This window comes from Dendropsophus ebraccatus, chromosome 7, assembly GCF_027789765.1.
Source record: "Dendropsophus ebraccatus isolate aDenEbr1 chromosome 7, aDenEbr1.pat, whole genome shotgun sequence".
Classification (NCBI taxonomy): Eukaryota; Metazoa; Chordata; class Amphibia; order Anura; family Hylidae; genus Dendropsophus; species Dendropsophus ebraccatus.
Window position 1 is genome coordinate 26,980,157 of NC_091460.1, and position 25,486 is coordinate 27,005,642.

The 25,486-nt window shown below is 42.8% G+C and overlaps 1 protein-coding gene across 14 annotated transcripts in view; it reads right to left on the reverse strand.

The window, feature by feature from the left end:
- CTNNA2 (catenin alpha 2) overlaps nucleotides 1-25,486 on the reverse strand; it is a 1,387,623-nt gene that overhangs the window by 51,936 nt on the left and 1,310,201 nt on the right. For 12 of the 14 annotated variants that reach the window (XM_069977183.1, XM_069977181.1, XM_069977184.1 and 9 more), the window contains one exon: nucleotides 7,262-7,408. The exons of the other annotated variants lie outside the window; for them this stretch is intronic. In XM_069977183.1, the coding sequence (XP_069833284.1) occupies nucleotides 7,262-7,408 (147 nt within the window). The remainder of the gene's footprint in view (nucleotides 1-7,261; nucleotides 7,409-25,486) is intronic. 14 annotated transcript variants of the gene reach the window in all.

Sequence of the window (25,486 nt, forward strand, 5' to 3'; positions counted from 1 at the left end):
ACCCCATTAGAGGTTCCGCTTTCTATATAAATCTTTGCTCGTTTTTGTCCCGCTGTTTTTTCATTAAGCCGCCGCTCCGTCTCACATTAAAACACCTCGTTCATGTATCATTCAGGCATGTGAACGATTACCCGATGTCTTTCAGTTGTCAGAGTAATGAGAGGAGGAAGTGGATGAGGAATGAATGCCACCATCTCCCGGGATGGACAGAGTGATTTCCATCATCATCGCTTCTACAATATAATTGTGCCTTAAACGCATCCCGCAAAAAAGTTCTGCTCTAGTGATGGTTCCCAGGGAAGCTCCGGGGCCTTGGCATGTTCTCAGCCATGTGACCAGACAGGAGAAGATTGTCATTAAAAATGCATTTTCCGGAATATCTTCTCGACTGGTATTAATATGTTATTGGCTTTAGTGCTTCTTTAATTCTTTCTGCTCTGCAGTAATTGTAATCCCTGAAAAGCCGTAAATGTCTGAGAGGAAGCGTGTGATAGTGATCTACGGAGAGTTACTATGGGCTGTATGGGTACAGATGGGAAATATAAGGCGATAGATATGTAAATAGATAGGAGACAGATTTTATAGGGACAAAAATATAGATAGATAGATAGATAGATAGATAGATAGATAGATAGGAGATAGATAGATAGATAGATAGATAGATAGATAGATAGGAGATAGATAAGAGAGATGGAAACATAGATGATAGATAGATAGATAGATAGATAGATAGATAGATAGATAGATAGATAGATAGATAGATAGATAAGATAGATAGATAGATAGATAGATAGATAGATAGATAGATAGATAGATAGATAGATAGCCACAAGGATAGTAGGCAGCACAGCTTCAAAGTTAAAGGTGGGGGTGGGTGCCAGCTAGAAGACCAAGACCACGGGTCAATGTAGTTATCCAAACAACTTCCAACGGCACTCCGGAGACTTCAAATCAAATGTGCAATTTATTCATATTGTGCAGCACAGCAAAGTAAACGACGTTTCAACCGTCTCACAGCTTGAACAAGACCGTGTGAGATGGTTGAAACGTCGCTTACTTTGCTGTGCTGCACAATGTGAATAAATTGCACGTTTGACTTGAAGTCTCCGGAGTGCCGTTAGAAGTTGTTTGGATAGATAGATAGATAGATAGATAGATAGATAGATAGATAGATAGATGATAGATAGGTAGATAAATAGATAGGTAAATAGATAGATAGATAGATAGATAGGAGATAGATAGATAGATAGATAGATAGATAGATAGATAGATAGATGATAGATAGGAGATAGATAGATAGATAGATAGATAGATAGATAGATAGATAGATAGATAGATAGGAGATAGATAGATAGATGATAGATAGGAGATAGATAGATAGATAGATAGGAGATAGATAGATAGATAGATAGATAGATAGATAGATAGATAGATAGATAGATAGATAAACTTTCACAATAGAGTGCACTCTGTTCTTTAGGTGCTCTGGGTACCAGCAGCTGGAGACAAAATCCACGTCTCCCCATAAATAGTAAAAAGAGAATTCTGCAGTTGTGCCGCAGAATTCTCTTTTTAATAGATAGATAGATAGATAGATAGATAGATAGATAGATAGATAGATAGATGGGAAATATGTTTAAAATGTTACCCTTTGTTTTTCCTGTTGTTACACTATGTCTATATAATGATCACAATGATCAGCTGTAATCTGTGGGGAATCTGGCCGCATGTGTTTAACCTCTCAGTGGGGACACCATAAGGGAAATTAAATAGTCATAATTAGAGATGAGCGAACCTGGAGCATGCTCGAGTCCATCCGAACCCGAACTTTCGGCATTTGATTAGCGGTGGCTGCTGAACTTGGATAAAGCCCTAAGGCTATGTGGAAATCATGGATATAGTCATTGGCTGTATCCATGTTTTCCAGACAACCTTAGAGCTTTATCCAACTTCAGCAGCCCCAGATAATCAAATGCTGAACGTTCGGGTTCGGATCGACTCAAATCTGAACCCGAACCCGGTTCGCTCATCTCTAGTCATAATCTTTCAAACAACTTCCCTCCATATGATGTCCTATATGTGATACATCCTTACTAGAGATGAATGAGAACTCACTACCGAGGATAGCATTCACTCTCATATCGGGCTACCCGAAAGTACTGGATACTGGAGTGAGTACTCCCGGCTGCTCCGGTGCTTATTATTTAAAAAAGCTGGTTGAAAGGCTGATGAGCATGTTAGATTTCCATAGCCTTAATAAAGTGTACCTGTCACAATCTGCTGTTCCTGATCAGAGGTGAGTTCCTTCGGTGTCTCATAACAGCAACAAAGGCAATAAAATCCCCTTGTCATTACTCTGAATATAACGCGTCAGGAACTGTCCAGAGCAGAAGAGGTTTTCTATGGGATTTGCTGCTGCTCTGGACAGTTCCTGTCTCGGACAGAGGTGGCAGCAGAGAGCACTGTGTGAGACTGCAAATCATACACTACTTCCTGCAGGACAAACAGCAGCTGATAAGTACTGAAAGACTAGAGATTTTTAAATGGAAGTAAATTGCAAATCTATATAACTTTCTGACACCAGTTGATTTTAAAGAAAAAGATTTTCACTGGAAAATCCCTTTAAGTATTACATAATTCTCACCACATTCGATAGACTGACTGTGCATTGACTTGCCAAGTCTTCTATAGACAAAGATGTATTTTGTAGCTGATAGAGAAGGATTGTAAACAGCAGACCCCTCTATTCGTGTGGAATCTCTTATTATGCTATCTTACAATACTTTTTCTAAGCAAGATGACCTCTATCTAACAATAACAGCTCCTTCTGATTCATTGACCTCAGGCAGGTATTGTCGAAATTATAAGGAATACAGATGTACAAGGATCCGAGGGACTATGCTCTGCTTATACCATCAAGCTGTAGGGTAATGTCAGGACTGTCAGAAGGTCTTCGATAAGCAATGCCCTTCATTCGGTTAACCCATCTCATGCCATGACATCTATATGGATAATATATACATATCTGCGCACAATACAGAAGCTCCCTGTCAGTTCTCCCTCCATAGATTCTGCCTTTAAGATGATGAAATTCAGCACGGTAACTCACAGCAAGAGCAAAACAGCATTCAGTATTACACCGAGGAGCTGCTCGTACACACAGGAGCCAAAGCGCGTCAGTCACCGCAATGTGGCTGCAAAGTGAATATATATGAAGGCAAGCGGTCGGGGTGACACCGGCATAAATCATGTGACAGGCAAATAGAGCTCCTTCAGGTGTGATAAATGTCTTCAAATGTGGCGAGAATTTCTTAATGCTAGAAAGAACACATAAGTGATTATCAGGAGCGATCCCGGCGTATGTCAGACGGCTCCCGGCGCGGCCGAGCGCCACCTGTGGAATGTCACAGCGCACAATGGCATTAGCTGCAGAGGAACCCCCGCTAAATGACAAGAAGCGGAGAGGGTTTTTATTTACAGAGGGACATACGGGTGCTCGCTGCCTGACAGATTGATGCCATTTATCATCGCTTTCTCTATGGGAAATCTTACTCCGCTCTACACAAGTTGTGGCATCGCTTCCTCCCCCGGGGGGCGCTGGTGATACCCATTATGTTGTTATGTTGTATGATGGCCTGTATTTAATTATTAACTAGAGAGGAGCGAGCACAGTATAGTGCCGGGCTACACGAAAGGACTCGATACTGGAGCGAGGATTGCGTGCTGCTCGGGTGCTTGTGTACAAAACGCTTTAAGGCAGTGGAAAGTCATAGGGGGAGATTTATCAAACATGGTGTAAAGTGAAACTGGCTCAGTTGCCCCTAGCAACCAATCAGATTCCTCCTTTCATTTTCCAAAGAGTCTGTGAGGAATGAAAGGTGGAATCTGATTGGTTGCTAGGGGCAACTGAGCCAGTTTCACTTTACACAATGTTTGATAATGTACCTGTCACATTCAGACCTTCCAGATCAGCGGATAGATCCTCTGCTAATCCAGAAGGTCAGGTCTCCATGGATACAGAGACGCAATCACATAATAATGCATTATCATCTGACTATGTCTCCGTATCAATGGAGAACTGACCTTCTGGATTAGCAGACGATTTTTCTTTCCTGATCCGGAAGGTCCAATCAGTAGCTGAGGAGGGACGGCAGCCCCTGATTGGCTGAGCGGCAATAGTGAAGACAAGTGGAAGACCAGAGCGGTAAGTATAATTTCCCAGCTCCCCTCCCCACCAACAGAACACAGTCTGCCCCCCCCCCCCCCTTAACTGCCTGTAACTTTCAGATTAAGCAGGTACCCGCTGCTCTGCCGAACCTGGTTAAAGGGAACCTGTCACCCCCCCGTGCCGGGTTGAAGGCCGCCCGACCCCCCGCTCTTCCCCGGATACTTATCCCATCCCGCCAAGTCCCGCTTTTGGAGCCGGGATGGAGATATCCTTGTCGGAAGCCCAGCATGCGCGCTGCATAGATGGGTCCAATGCCCATAGAGAATTAATGGAGCCGTCATTCTCTATAGGCGCCGGACTCATCTCTGCAGCGCGTGCGTCAGGCTTCAGACAAGGATATCTCCGTCCCGGGGGGGGGGGGGGGCGCTATACCAGCTGCTGCTGCCCCCGGCACTAAACCTGCAGACCCTCCATCTTCACTCAACAATTAGCATCAGGATTTTCTAGTTTCATATTGATATCTGATCAGTCTTAGGCCGCGTTCCCGCATTTACTGTACGTCACCACATGCAGCAGATGCCGGACCCTCCTGCGGTAACCAATAGGCATATGGCCAATAATCCTGGTAACAGCACATGACCACTGGGGAAGGAATGGGAGCCTGGTTTCAGCCACATGCATTTCTCTACATGGAAAAACTTTGTCTGAACCACGTTTTTCATCGTTTTTAACGGCTTAAAACATAAAGAAATTTCCACATTGAATCAATGGTTAGAGCCGTCTTCATGTTGTCTGAAGGAATTCTCACCACAGGATTGGTAGATTGGTAGGTAATAGCTCCAGGTGAACAAAACCTCCATACTGTCTGCACCAGACCTGATCAATGCCACCATACTGTGACTGGATAACACCGCCATACCAGAGCTGAACAATACCACCATACTGTGACTGGATAACACCGCCATACCAGACCTGACCAATGCCACCATACTGTGACTGGATAACACCGCCATACAAGACCTGACCAATACCACCATACTGTGACTGGATAACACCGCCATACCTGAGCTGACCAATACTCCCCCTCCTTGAAAAGATGCCAGATTTACTGGCAAGTCTGAATGGTAGGTGGGAGACTTAAAAAAAAAAAAAAGTAATTTCCTTCCCCCTGCTCCCTGGTGCTGCCCCCCTGCAAGGTGTTGCCCTAGGCACCGAACCACGGGTGCCTAGGGGTAAATATGGCCATATGGATAGATAGATAGATAGATAGATAAATAGATAGGAGATAGATAGATAGGAGATAGATAGATAGATAGATAGATAGATAGATAGATAGGAGATAGATAGATAGATAGATAGATAGATAGATAGATAGATAGATAGATAAATAGATAGGAGATAGATAGATAGGAGATAGATAGATAGATAGATAGATAGATAGATAGGAGATAGATAGATAGATAGATAGATAGATAGATAGATAGGAGATAGATAGATAGATAGATAGATAGGAGATAGATAGATAGATAGATAGATAGATAGATAGATAGATAGGAGATAGATAGGAGATAGATAGATAGATAGATAGATAGATAGGAGATAGATTGATAGATAGATAGATAGATAGATAGATAGATAGATAGGAGATAGATTGATAGATAGATAGATAGATAGATAGGAGATAGATAGATAGATAGGAGATAGATAGATAGATAGATAGATAGATAGATAGATAGATAGGAGATAGATTGATAGATAGATAGATAGATAGATAGATAGATAGATAGATAGGAGATAGATTGATAGATAGATAGATAGATAGATAGATAGGAGATAGATAGATAGATAGGAGATAGATAGATAGATAGATAGATAGATAGATAGATAGGAGATAGATAGATAGATAGATAGATAGATAGATAGATAGGAGATAGATAGATAGATAGATAGATAGATAGATAGATAGATAGGAGATAGATAGATAGATAGATAGATAGGAGATAGATAGAAGATAGATAGATAGATAGATAGATAGATAGAATATCATACTGATATTGTTTATTATTTGATGAGCTCTTTAGCATTCAAATCAACGTATATCTTGTCTTCATTCAATTGGATCTTCATCTGATACATCATCCCATGTATTCTCTATTACATTATTTAATCCTCAGAATTGTCTCCACTTGTATGGAAAGTGGTTTCCTATTAATATTTTAGACTAGACATATAGTCCTAGAAATAAAAACTGTGACTGCTCCCAGACGATGGACATAGAACTGACACCTGCCCAATGTCCATATACCTATAAAATATGTGTAGTTCTCTCAGTCAATCAGCTTGGTATATATACTGTATACACCCTAGGATGTCCCTGTCTTTCTATAAATCCCTAAATGTCCTTTCTTACTCAGGTTTGACTTTGGGCCGTGGAACTGACAGTTTCTCATCAATCAGAGCAATGAACATTTCATTGAAAAGGTTGTGATCATGTTCTTTTTCCTCTGATTTATGTACTATGCATTATTGCTCCTTGCTGGCTCTCATTGGGAAGTGACGGGACACACATCGAGGTGGCAATGGCTTTCGAAAAAAAAAAAAGAAAAGAAAAGAGTAAAGCAAAAATCCCTGTAGGCCGACAACCTTCTCATGACCCTCTCTTGCCCTTTTTGCAACATTTTTGACATCTTGACAGGTTTAATAGGCACCCAGGAGGCAGCAAAGGGAGAGGAAAAGATCCAAACAATGTATCAGGTTTTTCTAAAATGCTACAGAATACGAAGAAAAAAAAAAAAAAAAGCCAAGCAAAAGCACCGCTTGCACAGAAAGACATAGCAACAGCCATTAATCCTAACTCTCAGCTATATAAACCACAAAAGAAATGAGCCAGAACTCGCATTTTACTCTGTAGATCAGAAATCATCTACACATCCTTAAGACAAAAGTTTACATGAGATGTAGCAATGGCAGTCAAAAAAAGCACAAAACAAAAAAAAACAATAACCAAAAAAAAGCAGGCAAAAAAAAAAAAAAGTGATAAAATAATGGGATGCAAAGGTAATAGAGATGCAGATTAAAGTTGGGAAGACTTACCATGCTTGAGTCCCTGCTTCCGTTGCCGAAAAGAGCTCCTTCAGCGCAGGAGGGGAGTAGGTCGAGGGAAAGTTGACTATCCCTGCCACCAGCTATGACATCACCTGCTACGTCATAAAAGGTAGTGAAAGTGCTCTGCACTCCGGGCTGATTGTCAAGAAATATAGAAGAGAGAAAGTGTAAAAGAGTAAAAGAGAGGAACGTTTACAGGTTTCTTTAGGAAATTAAAAAAAGAAGGAAAAAAGAAAAAGAAAAGTATGCACGAGGGTTCTATATATAATAAAAAATATGATATTACACTAGTAATAATAATACTCGATGCTCTCGCCTCTGGTATATTAGTAAAGATTTAGTATCTTGATTCTAGAGGGGTTTCTGAAGTGGGGGACAAGATGAAAGATTTGCCCCCCGACTGGAAAAGGTTATATATTATAATAGATCCCCTCCCCGAAATGACTTTTTTAAGAAAAGCCAAAGAGCCAGACAAGCAGAGCATTTTAACCACACATAGAGGCAGCTGGTGATGTCATCACTAGGGATGGGTGAATATTTCCACTTCTAGCCAATGGACAAAAAAGCTTATCGTAAAAGGTACGGTATATGGCTGATGTGAAAAATAGGAGGATGGATAGGAAACAAAAACAGTGAAATTTATGGGTTACTATGACATAGCAGACTATGCTTACAACAGCCTTTCAAAAATGTTATCATTATTCTTATTTATGCACCTATTATGTTCCATGTATATTGGCCTTCTGTGAAACTAATGTCCTATCCATTCACCCATCCATAGTCAACACACAGTCGCTATTATTTGGACACAGTTATAAGATTTTTATTGCCTGTGGTTATAAATATATACAGTAATACCTCTTTTCTTGAACACAACTGGTACTGGAAGGCTGTTCCAGAACAGAGCAGTTCAAGAGCTGAGCTTTGTCTTCCCTTAGGGAACAATGTAAACGTCTTTAATTGTTTTTTACCTTCAATGGGTCAGGTGCAGAATGCCTGGCCCATTGAGTGTTAAGACCAGCATTAAGTACCGGTGCATCTTGCACCAGTACTTACTGTAGAGGAGTGGGATTCCCGTCATAATAATGGGAATCCCGGCTCTAAATGGGTGTTCCCCACAGTGGAGGCAGAGAGAGAGAGAGAGGGGAAGGAGCGGGTCACTAGTTGAACTTGCCTATTCAAAAATTTGTATTGAAATTTATTAAGTGATATAAAGATATAACAAACTTAGAAACATGTGATAAAATGTTCACGTTATGAGGTATAACAAATATGCCTGAGATCATTTGAGGTATAACATAAAAATAAACTTGTCCCATTTTTAGGACTAGAAACAGAGACTTGAGAAAGAGAAGTTCATCTAGTCATCCGGTAAAGTTCATAGTCGACCACTTGTGTCCATTCTACTCAATTCAATGTGGAAAGATGAAGTAGTTTCATCAGTAGGAGCGACGGAAAAGTCTCAGAAAAGTCTGTTTGAACTTGCCGCACTGCCTTGCTTCTCCCTGCAGCAGGGAACAACTCCTCCAGCTTTCCCCATCTCCACTCTTTAGGCTGCCAACGCCCTTGTGGCACCGGTCTTCTTCCCCACAGCTGATCCTGCAGCCACCAGCCAATGATTTCCCTAGTCCGCTCCTGCTACTCCCCGCTGCAGGGAACAGCCCCTCCAGTCTCATTGAAGCACGGGCCTGGAGATGGGTGCCAGCAGCTGGGGCAGGCTGGAGGAGCTGTTCCCCATGGGGAGAAGAAGCAGAGGTGGCCTGTGAAAACCACCAGCTGGTGGCAGCATGATTGATCAGCTGTAGGGAGGGAAGACAGTGTTAGAGCAAGGGTGCCGAATCCCGAAGAAGGGTCCACGGCGCTGGGGAAGGCTGGAAGAGCTGTCCTCCGTGGTGGGGAGAAGCAAGGGGGAGAAGCAAGTTCAAGACGCTTCCCGCTCTTGCCTCTATCTCTGTCTCTGCTGCAGGGAATTCCCCCTCCTGTAACCTTGGTGTTCCCGAACACCTCAATAACTCTAAGCTGAACCAAAGTGTTTAAAATATAAAAGTTACACATACTATTACGTAATATTCCATTTTGCATGTAAAACATAACATACATGTGACATTATCCTTTTTTCAATAACTGTATTAGATTGAAGTTTTAGAAGAAAAATTGAATCATTTTGTATTTGTTATACATAATATTATTACTATTGATAAATCAAAAATATTAAACATACCTGTAAAACAATGACTTTTGATATGTCCTAGGGAGACACAGATCCTAGAAGGGCCAACAGCATCCAGTATAGTGTAGAAAATCTTCACCATTTATTACAAACCCAAGCACAGAAAAGCAATATTTCAACACATAGGGTCTTTATCAAGCCTATGGGTTGAAACGTAGCTTTTATGTGCTTGGGTATGTAATAAACTTTGAAGATTTTTTACACTTTTTTGAATGTTGTTGGCCCTTCTTGGATCTGTACGTTATATAGCCCCATTGAGACAGTGGGCCTACCAATGTGTATCCACAATTCTACCTGGCCTACTTTGTACTACATCGCACGGTGCTGTTGGACCCTGTCACACCTTTGGCATGTCCTAGGGACTAGTCTTGTGCAAACTTCATGAAAGTTTCCAGGTTAGTCAACTTCTCCAAACCTGAATGCTCAGCATTTTCCCTGCAACTGGAAAAGTTGGATGCCGCCCTAGGGAGCCCTACCTTGAAAACCTGGATACAGCAATAGTCCTTCTCTAGATGTTAAATACTGAGTGTTGGGTTCGGAGAAGTTACTTTCATGAAGTTTGCTTGACACTACTAGGGACATGTCTTAAGTTTTTATTGGTCACATAGATCACTAAGAGGCGGTGAGAAATGTGTTCTCTGTCTATAGGAGTAATATGGTCCCATTGAAATGCATTACAAGACAATCCTGGTCACATGACACAGAGCCAAGAGGGAATGGGCTAGGTATGCACATCTCATTTTAGCAATAGGATGGATTCTAAACACACTCTGATCAATCAAAATGTTTGCTAGGTTTTGTATAAAAATAATTTATAAGTAGTTACAGAGAATTTTTTTTTTTTAGATCTATTCATTTAATATATCATTTATATGTTTGTTTTAGTGGACATAACTAAAAATGTACAACTCAATGGTTAGCAAAGTAATGTAATTTAAATGAGTATTTTAATTATGGAGCGTTATCCAAACACTAGAACCCCTGCTGATCCCGAGAACAGAGGACAAATGTCTTCATGCCCAGCGACCTCTCAATTTATTCCGTATAGGGCTTCAGAACATCGCTGAGCTCAGCACATTTGTCCTCCGTTCTCAGGATTGATGGGGGTCCCAGCTGTTACACCCCACCAGTCCAATAATTATCCCGTATCCTGTAGGTAAGGTAGATAAGGGATAACTTTTCATAAATAAGAATACCCATTTGATTGTAACCTACAACATATTCTTTATTTACCGCCTACACAAATCACTTCCTCTAATACACATTGCACAATATTTCAGTTAATATAAATCATATACAAAACAATAAAAAGTCCTAAAAAATAAATTAAATAAAGTATGTGAAAACTAACAATAATGTAAGGGAAAAAAAAATAAAAATAAATAAATAAATAAATAAAAAAAAAAAATATATATATATATATATATATATATATATATATATATATATATATATATATATATAAAATGATATATATATATATATATATATATAAAATGAACCAATCTATTCACCTATTAAAGCAAGTCCGGTTACACCTGTTTATCCTTTCATTCCCATATCACCATGTGCAGAGGTCAGTATTTTGTTGCTTCTTTTTTATATACTTTTTATGAAAATAATATATATATTTTTTTATCGTACGAAATGGTAAATAAGGTATAAACTTAAAAAAAAAATAATTTGTATCCAGAAAAGTACAGAGATTTTTATTTAAGTTATGGCTATAAAATGCAGAAATGTAGACCTGGAATTTAATTTAAAACTGTATGGTTTCTACTTGAAGTTCTAATTTCAGTATCGGTATCAGTTAATATATGGAATGGCAAAATTATTTTGCTGACGGTTGAAGAAACATAAAGAATATGTGTGTGTGTGTGTGTGTGTGTGTGTGTTTCCCAGCTGTCCCAAAATATTGTTTTTTATTTGTTTGTTTTTTTAACATATTATTTCTATAGGTTTAAGAGTATGTTTAGACATACCCTCAATATAATCTAATAAAATCTAATGCATGCAAGCATCATGTCATAGTTTATTACATTCTGTTTGTATATGAATGCATTGAGAGAAAAAAAGTGTCGAAAAAGAATTCAGAATGCTCTGCAGGAAGAATCAGAGAGCACTGAGGACTTGCTGCAGTCATAATAGTAGTGGTGGTGGTGGGGATCAGATTAGGTGACTATAGTCCATTTTTGTTTTGACAGCATCATTTGCCAGGGCCGTATTTACCACTAGGCACCCATAGTCCGGTGCCTAGGGCAGCACCTTGCAGTGGGGGAGCACTAGAGATGAGCGGACTTTTCGGATTTCTGGTTCATGACAACCAGAACGATTGGCATTGGATTCACGCTATCTGCTTGCTCCGTGCAGCGGGTGGATGCCTCCTAAGGAACGCCTGGAAAACTGGGGTACAGCCATTGCCTTTTAGGGCATATGGATGTCATAAGTGGATCATTCCCCACTAAGGACATTCTTAGTGACCTGATAAGTGTCGCTTACTCGTTTAAGCAATGGTTGGACACAGTTTTCTCTGGCAAGATCATTTATAGTAATTGAGTGTCTCTGATGAGACTGTCCCTTTATGGGCAGATGTGGCAATAAGAGTCATGTTGATTTTATATGGATATTTTTTTTATATGATGCAAACATGTTTTGTTTTGCTTTTTATATTCCTGTGTTTAAATTTGGTAAAGTGTTAACCAAATATTTTTTCTACAGGGCCGTCCAGGTTGGAGGGTGTAATGGTTGAGGTTGTGGTTCCGCTGGACTACGGCAAGTACTGGAGAAAGCCACATCTGGGAGCGAAGTCTAAGATGCCACTGCGGGGCAGGATGGGCTTGCTGCAGTAGAAGGCTCCTTAGGTCTCTACCTCTGGTTTGGCTTGTGGTGGCAGGCGAGGTGCACAGAGAGCAACGTAGACAGGGAGCTGCCAGGAACAGCAATAAGGAACATGCAGGACCAAGGCTGGGAACACTTTAATGGGGTAGGAACACAAAAGCTCCAACAGAGGAAGAGGGCAGGACATGATACATAATAGCCCAATCACAAATTTCACTAAGCCGGCATGCGCACGCCTTAGGGGACGGGAGGGAATGCATGTGATGGCAAAATGAAGAAAAAGCAGGAGTGGGACAGGTGAGAGAAACTGCAGTGTGACTGAGCTGCAGGCAGACCCAAACCCCGACACCCCGGTGTGTCATTGTGCCTGCGCTGGATGGGCGCGCAATGGAGACCAACGGCCCATGGGCAAGGAAGAAGGCAAGTAGATTCCTGGATCCTGGAGCGGAGCCACCATGGTATGCGGGGAGGGGGGAGGTGACAGGCAGGAGAGGCAGGCAAGGCCGTAAGCGTCACCAACACCGGGTGGGGACGACACTGAGAGGACACATAACAGGTGGCGTGGACCCGGCTACGTCATTCCAGTGACGCGGGGGGGGGTCAGGAGGTGGCACATGCACAATCACAGAAAGCAGTGTGCGGCAGATAGAGGGTGGAATGGGAGGCAAGGGGACATGGAGAACAGCACCAGACAGGCGGGGCTGGCCTAGGGCACGAGCGCTCTAGGCCACGCCTCTTTGATACGACTGAACCACAACTAAAATATGATTTTTGCTCTCAGGAAAATGCCAAAAGCCTTGAAAATGATACCAGCTAAAATAACTACTCTGAACCTACAAGAAGGTATAAGTAGTTTGGGGGGGACAAAAGTAGGTACGGAGTCGCTTTAAGTATAAAATAGCAAAACAGAAAATCACCAACAGGATGTGTATTCCAAAATTTTAAACATTTGTGTGGATGTACAGAGCGTCAAGGCTTTGGTCACAAGAGCGTAAATTATTACAATCGATGTGTCCTTTCTATACATGAATCCTTTTCCGTAACGTTAGTCGGTTATTGTTTTTTTCAGTATTGAAGTGTCATGAGTGCTTTCTGCCTCTTGTCAAATGTTTCAAAAATGTCAGAATATAAATAAAAGAAGAGAAAAAAACAAAATCTTCAGCGGCGATGGTTCATACGCATACATTATGCAGCCGATGACCTTATGTCTTCCATCCCGAGGTAAATTTTGCCTGACACAATCACCTATGAATAGTGGAGTATATGGAAATTCTTATGATTTGTGTAATCATACCGGCAGTTGTATTTGTTATAGAACCGTCTTTCCGCTTGCTTACTGGCTGCTAAGAATTATGTAAAAGTGTTGAGAATCTGACTGTTAGGTGAAAGTAATCGCTAATTTGAGTAAAAGTAATTGTGTTTTGGGTGCCATTAAATTCTCATCATAGTTTCCATACGCATACTTCCACCACCAAGCAGTTCCCAAAAGTATGTGTTGAGTTCAGTCGAAACAATCGTATAAATAATTTGGCATCATTTTCTGTGATGATAATAAGGCAGTAGAGCACAACTGAGAATATATTACGGGATAATCAGAAGATAATTACAGCCTTATTCACAAGAAAGGACAGAGGAAAACATGCTCCACGCTTATGGAGACGAATAGATTAGATCCGACCAAGCTGGACAAGCTAAAAATTACTCTACAAGGCTGCTCAAAATTGAAAGAAATGATATAAAGGGAAACAGAGAAACAAAGTTAAATTTATCGAAAAATTGACCACTTGAACTGCAAAGCTTCCATGAAATAATGACTATTACACTATTATTATTATTATTATTATTATTATTATTAGGCTATGTTCACACATCGTAAGAGGTCGGCCGTTCCGTGACCGGCCGGTCTCTGAAAAGATCATCCCGGACAGTAATGCAGTACCGTCCGAATGATCTTTGCAGCTGCAGAGTTCTGATGTGGCGCATCCGTGCGCGCCCGCATCAGAATTCTCCACTGCACACTATGGAGCGTATGGCTGGAGCCGATTGCTCCATTGTGTGCTTTGACAGGGTTTTCTGCGGACGCTATTCACTGAGAGATCCCGGCTGGAGCGTATACTATGTGTATACGCTCCAGCCGGGATTCCGTAGAAGACTAGGCAACTTATCTTTTCCTAAAAAGTACGGCCGTTGTTGCCAATTGCAACAACGGCTGTACTTTTACGAAAAGATACGTTGTGTGAACATAGCCTTATTATTGACCACTTAATGACTGCCGATTCGTTTTTTTACGATGGTCACTAAGGGTCCTTAATATAGACCGTCACGTAGAATAAATATAGCAGGAGCTCGTCTGTCAGTATGACAGATGGACCCCCGCTGTATTTACCAGGAACAGAGAAACCTTTGTTCCTGGTAGAGTAACCCTTTACATGCTACGGTCAGGTGACCATGATGTGTAAAGAGTCTATGGCTCTATACTTAGCAGTCAGCTTCCAGATGAAAGGATCTCTGGTCAAATAAGTCTTCATGGCAGCTGGGGGGCTTTGTAAAGGCCCCCAGGGCTGCCATGGATGCCTGAGTACCAGGCCGTGTCTGCAGCAAATCTGAGTACAGTGCCTGTCAGCATAAGGCTATGTTCACACAATAGCCTTTTTTTCAACTCCTTTTAAAACGACGTCCGTTATTTTGAGTCTAAAATAACGTATGTCATTTAGCTGTCTGGCCTTCCCTTAGTGCAATGACTGGTGTTTGCACATTATTTAATTTTGGGGGTTACTAAATGCCCTTTGGGTGAAAAAACTGTGACAAAAGAAAAACTATGTGTGCACAACTAATAAAAAACATCCGCTGTTTGCAAAAGACGTCCGAAAATAATGATCATGATCATGCATGGTAAAAATGTCCGTTATTCAATGCATTGTGTTCACTGGATGTCCATCTTCCCATTGACTTCAATGCATTGCCATAGCAGTCAGTTAAATTGCGGCAAAAACTGAAGTTTTTTTAAATATCAAAATTGGGCGCCTTTTCTTTATTTTTGACGTTGTGTGAACATAGCCTAACGCTGACAGGCTGAATATACTGCACTAGATGAAAAGTGCAGGGTAGTATAGTAGTGATCTGATGATCACTGAAAAAGTCCCCTTGTGAGACAAAAAAGTATACATTAAAAAAACTACGTGAAATAAAATAAACAATAAATTTTCCCTTAAAATTCCCTTCTACATAACACGTAAAAAAAAATGAATTATATTAAATATACTTGGACATTATTCTATTAAATATCCTGCACAGTAAGTACGGTAAAAGTATGAATAATTATCAGGTGAGCAAACTTTTTAAAAGTTTGGTTGAGGAGGTTCCATGAACTTTAAAGGATAACAAAAACTTTTTTTTAATCCCTTAAAATAATACAATTTATATTATTTTAGGGGATTAAGTAGTTGCATAAAGTTAGTTTTCTGTATCCTAGCTTTACATAGACACAATCCCCATGTATGCCAATTGCTCTCTTCCCCACCAACTTGATTTTGTGTATATTTACTTATCACAGCATGTTTTCATTACAATGCTGTTGTTTTTAATTTCTAAAAGCAACATTGGAACAAAAACATGTTGTGATAAGTAAATATACATGAAATAAGCTGGTAGGGTAGAAACCAATCGGCATACTTTGGGATCACATCTATTGCTTTTTAACCCGCCAGCTTCTTTTGTGTATATTTTATTTATTACAGCCTTTTTTATTCCAGTGTTGCTGTATTTTATTTCAAACAGTAACATTGTAACAAAAACATATTGTGGTAAGTAAATATACACAAAAGAGGCTGGGGGAAAGACATAGGAGACCGGTAGGAGAGTGCAAACAGGTAAGCATAAGCTTCTTCTTTTTTTTTTTTTTTTATAGTATGTGTTTTAAATTGTGTGGCCGCCATCTTCATAAACTGGTTACCAACTTTGCAAAAAAATTAGGTTTTGGTAACAAGAAGTTTGGTTTCTAATAATTAAATTAGTTGCGACGGGAATAGCCCTTTAAATTATTTTTAATGTAGGTAACTTCTATAGAACTAAAAAACAAAACAAAAGAAAACAAAACTTAAACTGTTCTAATGCTTAAGACATGGACAGGAGGCCCCGCTGGGATTCATTTACTTTAAGGTACACACTTATCCTAATAACAGACAGCAATGTGTTATTATGAACTATATTGTACAGGAACTAGTCGTAGACTTTGCTGAATATATTTTAATATAAATTTGCAATGCGCGATAACATCTTCCATCGACGAGAAAGCATCTTTAAAATTTTTTTTGAAAAAGCCACGAAAATGCATTAGTCTCAAATGATCTCTTTGCTAGTTTAACAGGAACATAACACATCTCCCAGATACATTTGTTAGATCAAACATAGTTGTATGCTTTCAATTTCTTTCAGCCTGCGTTTTACTAAAAGTAATTTGAGGATTTTTATAGAGCAATAGGAGGAATTATGAGGTTGTAAATTAAAGGGGAAAAAAATACTGGCAAAAGTTATATGAATATATTTAGGGTTTTTGAATATTTCTTGGTCTTTTTTTTATATTAGTTTTGAAATGGTAATAAATTGTTTGACACAACTACGGAAGCTTTAGAATAATGATTCATTAACTGCTTCATGGCTAAGTCTAGATTGGGTGTAAAGAAGATAACTTCATATCTGTAACTGTACAATACATGTTATACACATAAAGATTAGCAACCATGTCTTATGCTGTTCACAAGTTGACTTATTATTTGCTGAGGCATGTCATTCTCTCTCATCCTCCAAACTCTTCTTGAAAAGTGACCTTTAAGTCATGAAGGTTCTGGGGTAAAGAGTTATCAGCGTCTACATGGTGACTCAACTAATCCCATAGGTTTTCTATAAGATTCAGGTCTGGAGAAAGTGCAGCTGCTCCATGTGAGGTCCCCCGGCCTCCAACAGCCGCTCCATATGAGGTCCCCGGCCTCCAACAGCCGCTCCATGTGAGGTCCCCTGGCCTCCAACAGCCGCTCCATGTGAGGTCCCCCAGTCTCCAGCAGCCGCTCCATGTGAGGTCCCCCAGTCTCCAGCAGCTGCTCCAAGTGAGGTCCCCCAGTCTCCAGCAGCCGCTCCATGTGAGGTCCCCCAGTCTCCAGCAGCCGCTCCATGTGAGATCTCCCAGTCTCCAGCAGCCGCTCCATGTGAGGTCCCCCAGTCTCCAGCAGCCGCTCCATGTGAGGTCCCCCAGTCTCCAGCAGCCGCTCCATGTGAGGTCCCCCAGTCTCCAGCAGCTGCTCCAAGTGAGGTCCCCCAGTCTCCAGCAGCCGCTCCATGTGAGGTCCCCCAGTCTCCAGCAGCCGCTCCATGTGAGGTCCCCCAGTCTCCAGCAGACGCTCCATGTGAGGTCCCCCAGTCTCCAGCAGACGCTCCATGTGAGGTCCCCCAGTCTCCAGCAGACGCTCCATGTGAGGTCCCCCAGTCTTCAGCAGACGCTCCATGTGAGGTCCCCCAGTCTCCAGCTGATGCTCCCTAATGATGTGACCCTGATGAGCTCACAGGAGGAGTGTCAAACTCAGGCCCTCCAGCTGTTGCTAAGCTACAATTCCCATCATGCCTGGCAGCCAAAACTTTAGCTTTGGCTGTCCAGGCATGATGGGAATTGTAGTCTTGTAACAGCTCGAGGGCCTGAGTTTGACACCCATGAGCTGGAGCATTGTCCTTCATGAAGATGTCATTAGGCGGTTGTGGTGTTCAAGCAGAACTACAGTAACTGTATTATTGATGTTATTCAAGTAGTATGGGCTTGTCAGTATACCATTCGCATGGTGTACAACAGTTCTGTATTGACTAGACACACCTGCCCTGTATTCTGTAACCCCACCACAGCTAGACACACCTGCCCTGTACACTGTAACACCGCCACAACCAGACACAACTGCCCTGTACACTGTAGCACCACCACAACCAGACACAACTGCCCTGTATACTGTAACACCACCACAACTAGACACAACTGTCCTGTATACTGTAACACCACCACAACCAGACAGAATTGCCCTGTACTCTGTAACACCACCACCACTAGAGACACATGCCCACATTGTAACAAGAGATGAGCGAATCGGCCGAGGTTCGGGTTCGTATGAACCTGAACTCTCAGCTTCTGATTCACGCTGTCTGCAGCCTCCGTGAAGAGGGTGGATACAGCCTAAGGACCGCCTGGAAAACTGGGATACAGCCATAGCCATAGGCTGTATCCCAGTTTTCCAGGCGGTCCTCCGGCTGTATCCACCCTCTCCACAGAGCGGGCAGACAGTGGGAATCAGAAGCCGAGAGTTCAGGTTCATACGAACCCGAACCTCGGCCGGTTCGCTTATCTCTAATTGTAACACCACCACCAAACACACCTGTCCACACTGTAACACCACCACCACTAGACACACCTGCCCTGTACACTGTAACACCACCACCACTAGACACACCTGCCCTATACACTGTAACACCGCCACCACTAAACACACCTGCTCTGTACACTGTAGCATTACAACCACCACTAGACACACCTGGCCTATACACTGTAACACCACCACCACTAGACACACCTGTCCTGTACACTGTAACACCACCACCACTAGACACACCTGCGCTGTACACTGTAACATTACAACCACCACTAGACACACCTGGCCTATACACTGTAACACCACCACTAGACACACCTGCCCTGTGCACTGTAACACCACCACCACTAGACACACCTGCCCTGTACACTGTAACACCGCCACCACTAGACACACCTGGCCTGTACACTGTAACACCACCACCACTAGACCCACCTGCCCTGTACACTGTAACACCACCACCACTAGACCCACCTGCCCTGTACACTGTAACACCAGAACCACCACTAGACACACCTGGCCTGTACACTGTAACACCACAACTAGACAAACCTTCCCTGTACACTGTAATACCACCACCACTAGACACACCTGCCCTGTACACTGTAACATTACAACCACCACTAGACACACCTGCCTGTACACTGTAATACCACCACCTCCAAAGGTAACAGTGTCCGATGCATAACGCTGCTAATGACGTCTCCAACATCGTTGCTGTCATCATTTCTGCTCAGGGTGAATCCAGAGACAGTGAGATGCCATGCCTCAGACAATAAGACGACCTGTGAACGGCATGAGACGTCATTGTGAAGCTGTAACTCATGTTCAAGGGAGCAGGACAAGCTAGCAAGTTATCAAGGACAGTTATCGAGACATGTTGTTGGGGTGTTCCCTCCACTGGGGTTGACTTTTGTTTCTATAACTTGAGATAAGGAAATCACCATTGCTCCTTCTACTTAATACCCACGATACAATATCACTGGAGAGGGAACTTTTTAGGCTTTCCACAAATTCCACCTGAAAGCCGAATATCCCTAACTTTTTGTGAGTAGTGTATATTTATTTGTTTCCCTCTCCTTATCATCTATCTATCTTACACTAAGTTGCCTAGAAATAATACAGTGCTATGTTACAACACGTGAATTAGCTTATACAAAGAGATCAGTTTTAATTTGCTTTTTCTGCTAGAGTGCCACCGCGCCAACCTTGCTGTATCATTTCCTATATTAAAATTTTAAAGCTAAGAAAAGTGAAAAAAAAATCCAGCCAGAGGGGAGAGGATGTTAGTAGGAGCTGTCACAGGTCAGGCGCTGGTGTCTCTGTTTAGGAACAAGCTGCTGTCACTTCCCAACTCATCAACTCAAACTTTTTCCTAATGTCGTATCTAACTGGCTTCCCGTCAAATAGGTTGGCTCCTGGCAGAGGTCTCCATGCATATTAATGATGAACAGTAAGTGGGAAGGATAACTAGCTCCCAAACTGTAATGCTGGTAATTAAAAAGACATTAAAGCTGGTTTAAAAGGATGCAGGAAACCACCGCAATGAGTCAAGGTGCTCCGCAAGCTCTTCAGTCTTCTTACCATTTTTGGAAATGGGTCTGCAAACGAGCTTAAGGGGGGGGTTTCTATTTTTTTTTTTAAGCTGAATAATATTTGTACAGTATTTGCTGCATTTAGCATTGGTCAGACTTAAAGGGGTATTCCCCCCAAGAGCTAAAAAAATGAAATACTCCCAAACCTAGATGGTCTTACTCGCCAAGTCCCCCTGAGTATTTTGAGCCATCTCCTGTTTTTCTAGTTGCTGCCGTTCCTGGGTTAAAAGTTTTTCTGAGAGCCATCTATAACCAAGATAGCAAACTACATTTCCCATCATGCATTGCTTCTCCCTGATTGGACCCTTTGTACCCGCCCCCTTTGCTTTCTTCCTGCCCACTGCCGACAGGACTGTGTTTACTAAGCAACAGAACACACAGTGATCATAGGGGGGGTCACTAGCTGCAGAGGGAGATGTTCCCAAAATTTATTTTCTCTACAGCAGGCTGTGAAGGCTGTGAGTGACGGCGCACGCTACTCCAGCTCAGGGCGGGATCCCTGGGCCGGAGTAGCAGACGGAGGATGGCTGATCTCTGGGGATTGTGAGTAAGGGGGCCGGATCTCCTGGATAATGAACTTTGTCCCCCTGTGAGACCCAAATACTGGCGGGAATGGGAGCTTGCCGGGTCAATGCATACAGAAGCGTCTATCAACAGATCAGCGGTGCGGCTTTCAGCAGTGACCCGGCAAGCTCCTTCTCCTGCCGGGTACTCGGGTCTCACAGGGGGACAAAGTTCATTACCTCTCCTGCAGAAGGCTGTGAGCGACGACGCCTGCTACTCCAGCACCGCCGATCTAGGGGATCCGGCCCCGTCACTCACAGTCCCCACGAACCCGGCACACACCCGCGGCCCACAGCCCCCACTTTGACTCACTGACTGGCCCGCGGCTAACACCTCTTCCCACCCGGGACATGTGCAGCCCTGGCACACCCCGGAAACTCGCTTTCTTCGGCGGTGCTCTAGGACGGCTGAACGTCTGTGGAGGAAATCGAGAACCTCCGCAGATTTCATTCATTACAAATTCACCCTCAAATCTTATTACTCTGCCATTCACCTCGCCAAACAATATTATTTCACCTCCCTCATCTCTTCACTGTCAAAAAATCCAAAACGCCTTTTCGACACCTTTAATTCTCTTCTCAAGCCCAAAGCTCAGTCACCCATCACTGACCTCTGCGCTGAAGATTTGGCCTCCTACTTCAAATCCAAAATTGACACCATCCGTTCTGACATCACCTCCCAGCCCCAAAGCCCCATAGATCCCATCCCCTCTCCCACCTTCTCTTCACTCTCTGCTTTTGATCCAGTGACAGAGGAAGAAGTCGCCAAGCTCCTCTCCTCCTCTCGTCCTACTACCTGCCCTAGTGACCCTATTCCCTCACACCTCCTCCAGTCCCTCTCTCCTGCTGTCACTACTCACCTCACCAAAATATTCAACCTCTCCCTCTCCTCTGGTATCTTTCCCTCCTCATTCAAGCACTCTGTAATTACCCCGCTACTGAAAAAACCTTCTCTAGACCCATCCTGTGCAGCCAACTATTGACCTGTCTCTAATCTCCCCTTCATCTCTAAGCTCCTGGAATGTCTTGTCTACTGTCGCCTTGCTCGCTATCTCTCTGATAACTCTCTTCTTGACCGTCTACAGTCCGGCTTCCGACCCTTTCACTCCACTGAAACTGCTCTCACCAAGGTGTCAAACGACCTCCTGAAGGCCAAGTCACAAGAAAACTACTCCTTGCTGATTCTCCTGGATATCTCAGCAGCGTTTGACACCGTGGACCACCAGCTTCTCCTCTCCATGCTCAGCTCTCTTGGTCTTAAGGACTCTGTTCTCTCTTGGTTCTCTTCCTACCTCTCCGACCACTCCTTCAGTGTATCCTTCTCGGGCTCTACTTCTTCTCCCTTACCTCTCTCTGTTGGGGTTCCCTAGGGATCAGTCCTGGGTCCCCTCCTCTTCTCCCTCTATACAGCCCCCATCGGACAGACCATCAGCAGGTTTGGCCTGCAATACCATCTCTATGCTGATGACACCCAGTTATATACCTCCTCCCGCGACATCTCCCCTGCCTTCCTGCAAAATACAAGTGACTGCCTATCTGCTCTCTCTAACACTATGACCTCTCTGTTCCTAAAACTTAATCTCTCTAAAACTGAACTTCTTGTATTCCCTCCCTCTAACAAACCTAAACCCGACATCTCCCTCTCAGTCTGTGGTACTAGCATAACTCCTGTGCATCAAGCTCGATGTCTGGGGGTTATGCTAGACTCTGATCTATCCTTCACTCCCTATATTCAAGCCCTTACATGCTCCTGTCATCTTCATCTCAAAAACATCTCCAGAATCCTTCCATTTCTCACCACTGATACCGCTCAGACTCTGACTGTCGCCCTGATCCATTCCCGTCTTGACTACTGTAACTCCCTACTAATCGGTCTTCCTCTCTCTAAGCTCTCCCCTCTCCAGTCTATACTGAACGCAGCAGCCAGGCTCATCTTCCTCTCCAGCCGCTATACCGATGTCTCCCTTCTGTGCCAGTCACTGCACTGGTTACCCATTAAATATAGAACACAGTTCAAACTCCTCACCCTCACCCATAAAGCTCTCCACAACTCTGCCCCTCCATACATCTCCTCCTTCATCTCCACCTACCATACTTCCCGTGCTCTGCGTTCTGCTAATGATCTTACACTAACCTCTTCTTTAATCAGAACTTCTCATTCCTGCCTCCAAGACTTCTCCCGTGCTGCACCAGTTCTCTGGAACTCCCTACTCAAAGACCTCAGACTTATTTCCAACATCCCCAGTTTTAAGTGTGCCCTGAAGACCCATCTCTTCAGGCTTGCTTATAACATTTTATAATCTCGTCTCCCTTTGCTATCCCCTCTATAACTTCTTTGGTGCTAGTTACACTGTCCTTGTTATCTCAGCTTAGAAAATGGCTTGTGACTGGCCTGCCCAGTCACCTATAAGCACTTAGAGATTCCATGTACAATGACTGGAACATTGACAAATAAACACTTGTCGCCTCTCGTGTTACTCCCAGTCATCCTAGTCTGTAAGCTCTTGAGAGCAGGTCACTAATTTGGTATTTTAATTAATTCATTGTATAACTTAATATATACCTGTAATGTATTTATATATTTAAATAAGCGCTGCGGAATCTGTTGGCGCTATACAAATAAATATTATTATTTTTATTATGTGTGTGTAATATTAGCCTGTGGATGACTCTCACAGCCCCCAAGGAGCGGGCGCCGTCGCTCACAGCCTGCTGCAGGAGAGGTAATGAACTTTGTCCTCCTGTGAGAGCCGAGTACCGGCGAGAGACGGAGCTTGCCGGGTCACTGCTGAAAGCCGCACCGCTGATCTGGTGAGAGACGCTTCTGTACGCAGTGACCTGGCAAGCTCCGTCTCCCGCCAGTACTCGGCTCTCACAGTAGGACAAAGTTCATTACCTCTCCTGCAGCAGGCTGTGAGCGACGGCGCCCACTCTATGGGGGCTGTGCGTGACGGGGCCGGATCCCCTGAATCGGCGTGGCTGGACTAGCGAGTTCCGGGTGCAGGGGTTGGATGCAGCGCAGTTCTGTCACCCACAGGCTAATATTACACACACATGTCGCGCCGGGGGGGGGGGGGTGGAAGGGTGTTAGCCGCGGGCCAGTCAGTGAGTCAAGGGGGGGGGCTGCAGGCTGCCGCCGCCGTCCAGCAGGTGTGTGTGTGTGTGGGGGGGTGCTTTCAGAGAGGGAGACAGTGAACAGCAGCATCTGTCACTGTCCTCCTTCACTTCAGTGAGAAAGGTTAAAAGCGCTAACCCAGCCCATTGAAGAGAGGGAGGACACGTGATGCCGACTCCGAGGGTGGGGGCCAGGAGCAGGGAGCGTATCGGGTTGGATTGAGAGTTGATGATTCTATGCAATCGTTGGGGATGAATGCATCTAGATAACAGCAAAACTGTGCAAAATCCATAATAATTATATTGGAAAGATGGAAAGGTACGGATGGGCAACGTATTAATGCAAAAATAATTTTATATTATATTTATATAACTTAATCTTATAATAAAGGGTTCTATGTATATTTTAGAGATGAGTAGAGATGGGCGAGCAATACATAATCGAGTAGCTATTCGGTTGAATATTACACTATTTGATGTATTTATTTATCGAGTAAGGGTACGTGCACACTATGAAATCGCGGCAGAAAACCCGTACCTGATTCTCCAGCTCGCACCCGCTTGAGCACCTCTCTGCCCGTGGCATAGACTCTATTCTATGCACGGATGGATTCGTCCGTTCAAAGAATGACATGTCAAAAGCTTTCTTATTGTAACAGGTACCCTTTAATACAATGGGTTAGAAAAACATGGCCACTTTTTCTCCAGTTCAGGTATGGTTTGTAAGTAGGCTCCATTCACTTCAATAGAACAGAGTTGAAAACCCCTTTTCTAGTATGGGCCATCAAAATTTAACTGATGGATTCCTACATCTGGTACCCCACTGATCATAGAAACATAGAAGATTGTTAGCAGAAAACACCAACTTGGTCCATCCAGTCTGTTCTTTTAGTAATTCCTTTCTTATTATCTTAGGATAGGTATATGTGTATCCCAGGCAGGTTTACATTCTGTTATAATAGATCTCCCTTCGACATCTGCTGTGCTGGAAGTTTCTTCATAGCTTCTGCTACTCTTTAGGTAAAGTAATGTTTTCTCATGTTGCTTCTGATCTATACAGTCAGCTCTATACAGTGAGATCACAATCTCCCTCTTCCTACTGGTTATACCTCTAGCTATACAACCCAGCATTCACTATATATATATATATACAGCCCAGCATGAATGGTTCATGAATAGCAGCTGACAGATTCCCTTTAAAAAATACTAAAAAGTGAATATATTTTGGGATTTTTCTTGCTAAAAAAGGAGGTTATATAGTCTTCAAAGGGAAGGGTCACGTGTTAAATTTCATCTCTGGAAATCAACAGGTAAAATGTACTGAAAATCTGCAGAATAAAGACAATAGAATGACCATACTGCTGATGTTCTATCTGCCTTTTTTTCTTTTACAACAATAAAACCTATTTTAACTGTCCAATAAATTTAAATATATTGTTAACCAAATGGATTAGAGATGGGCGAAGCTAATC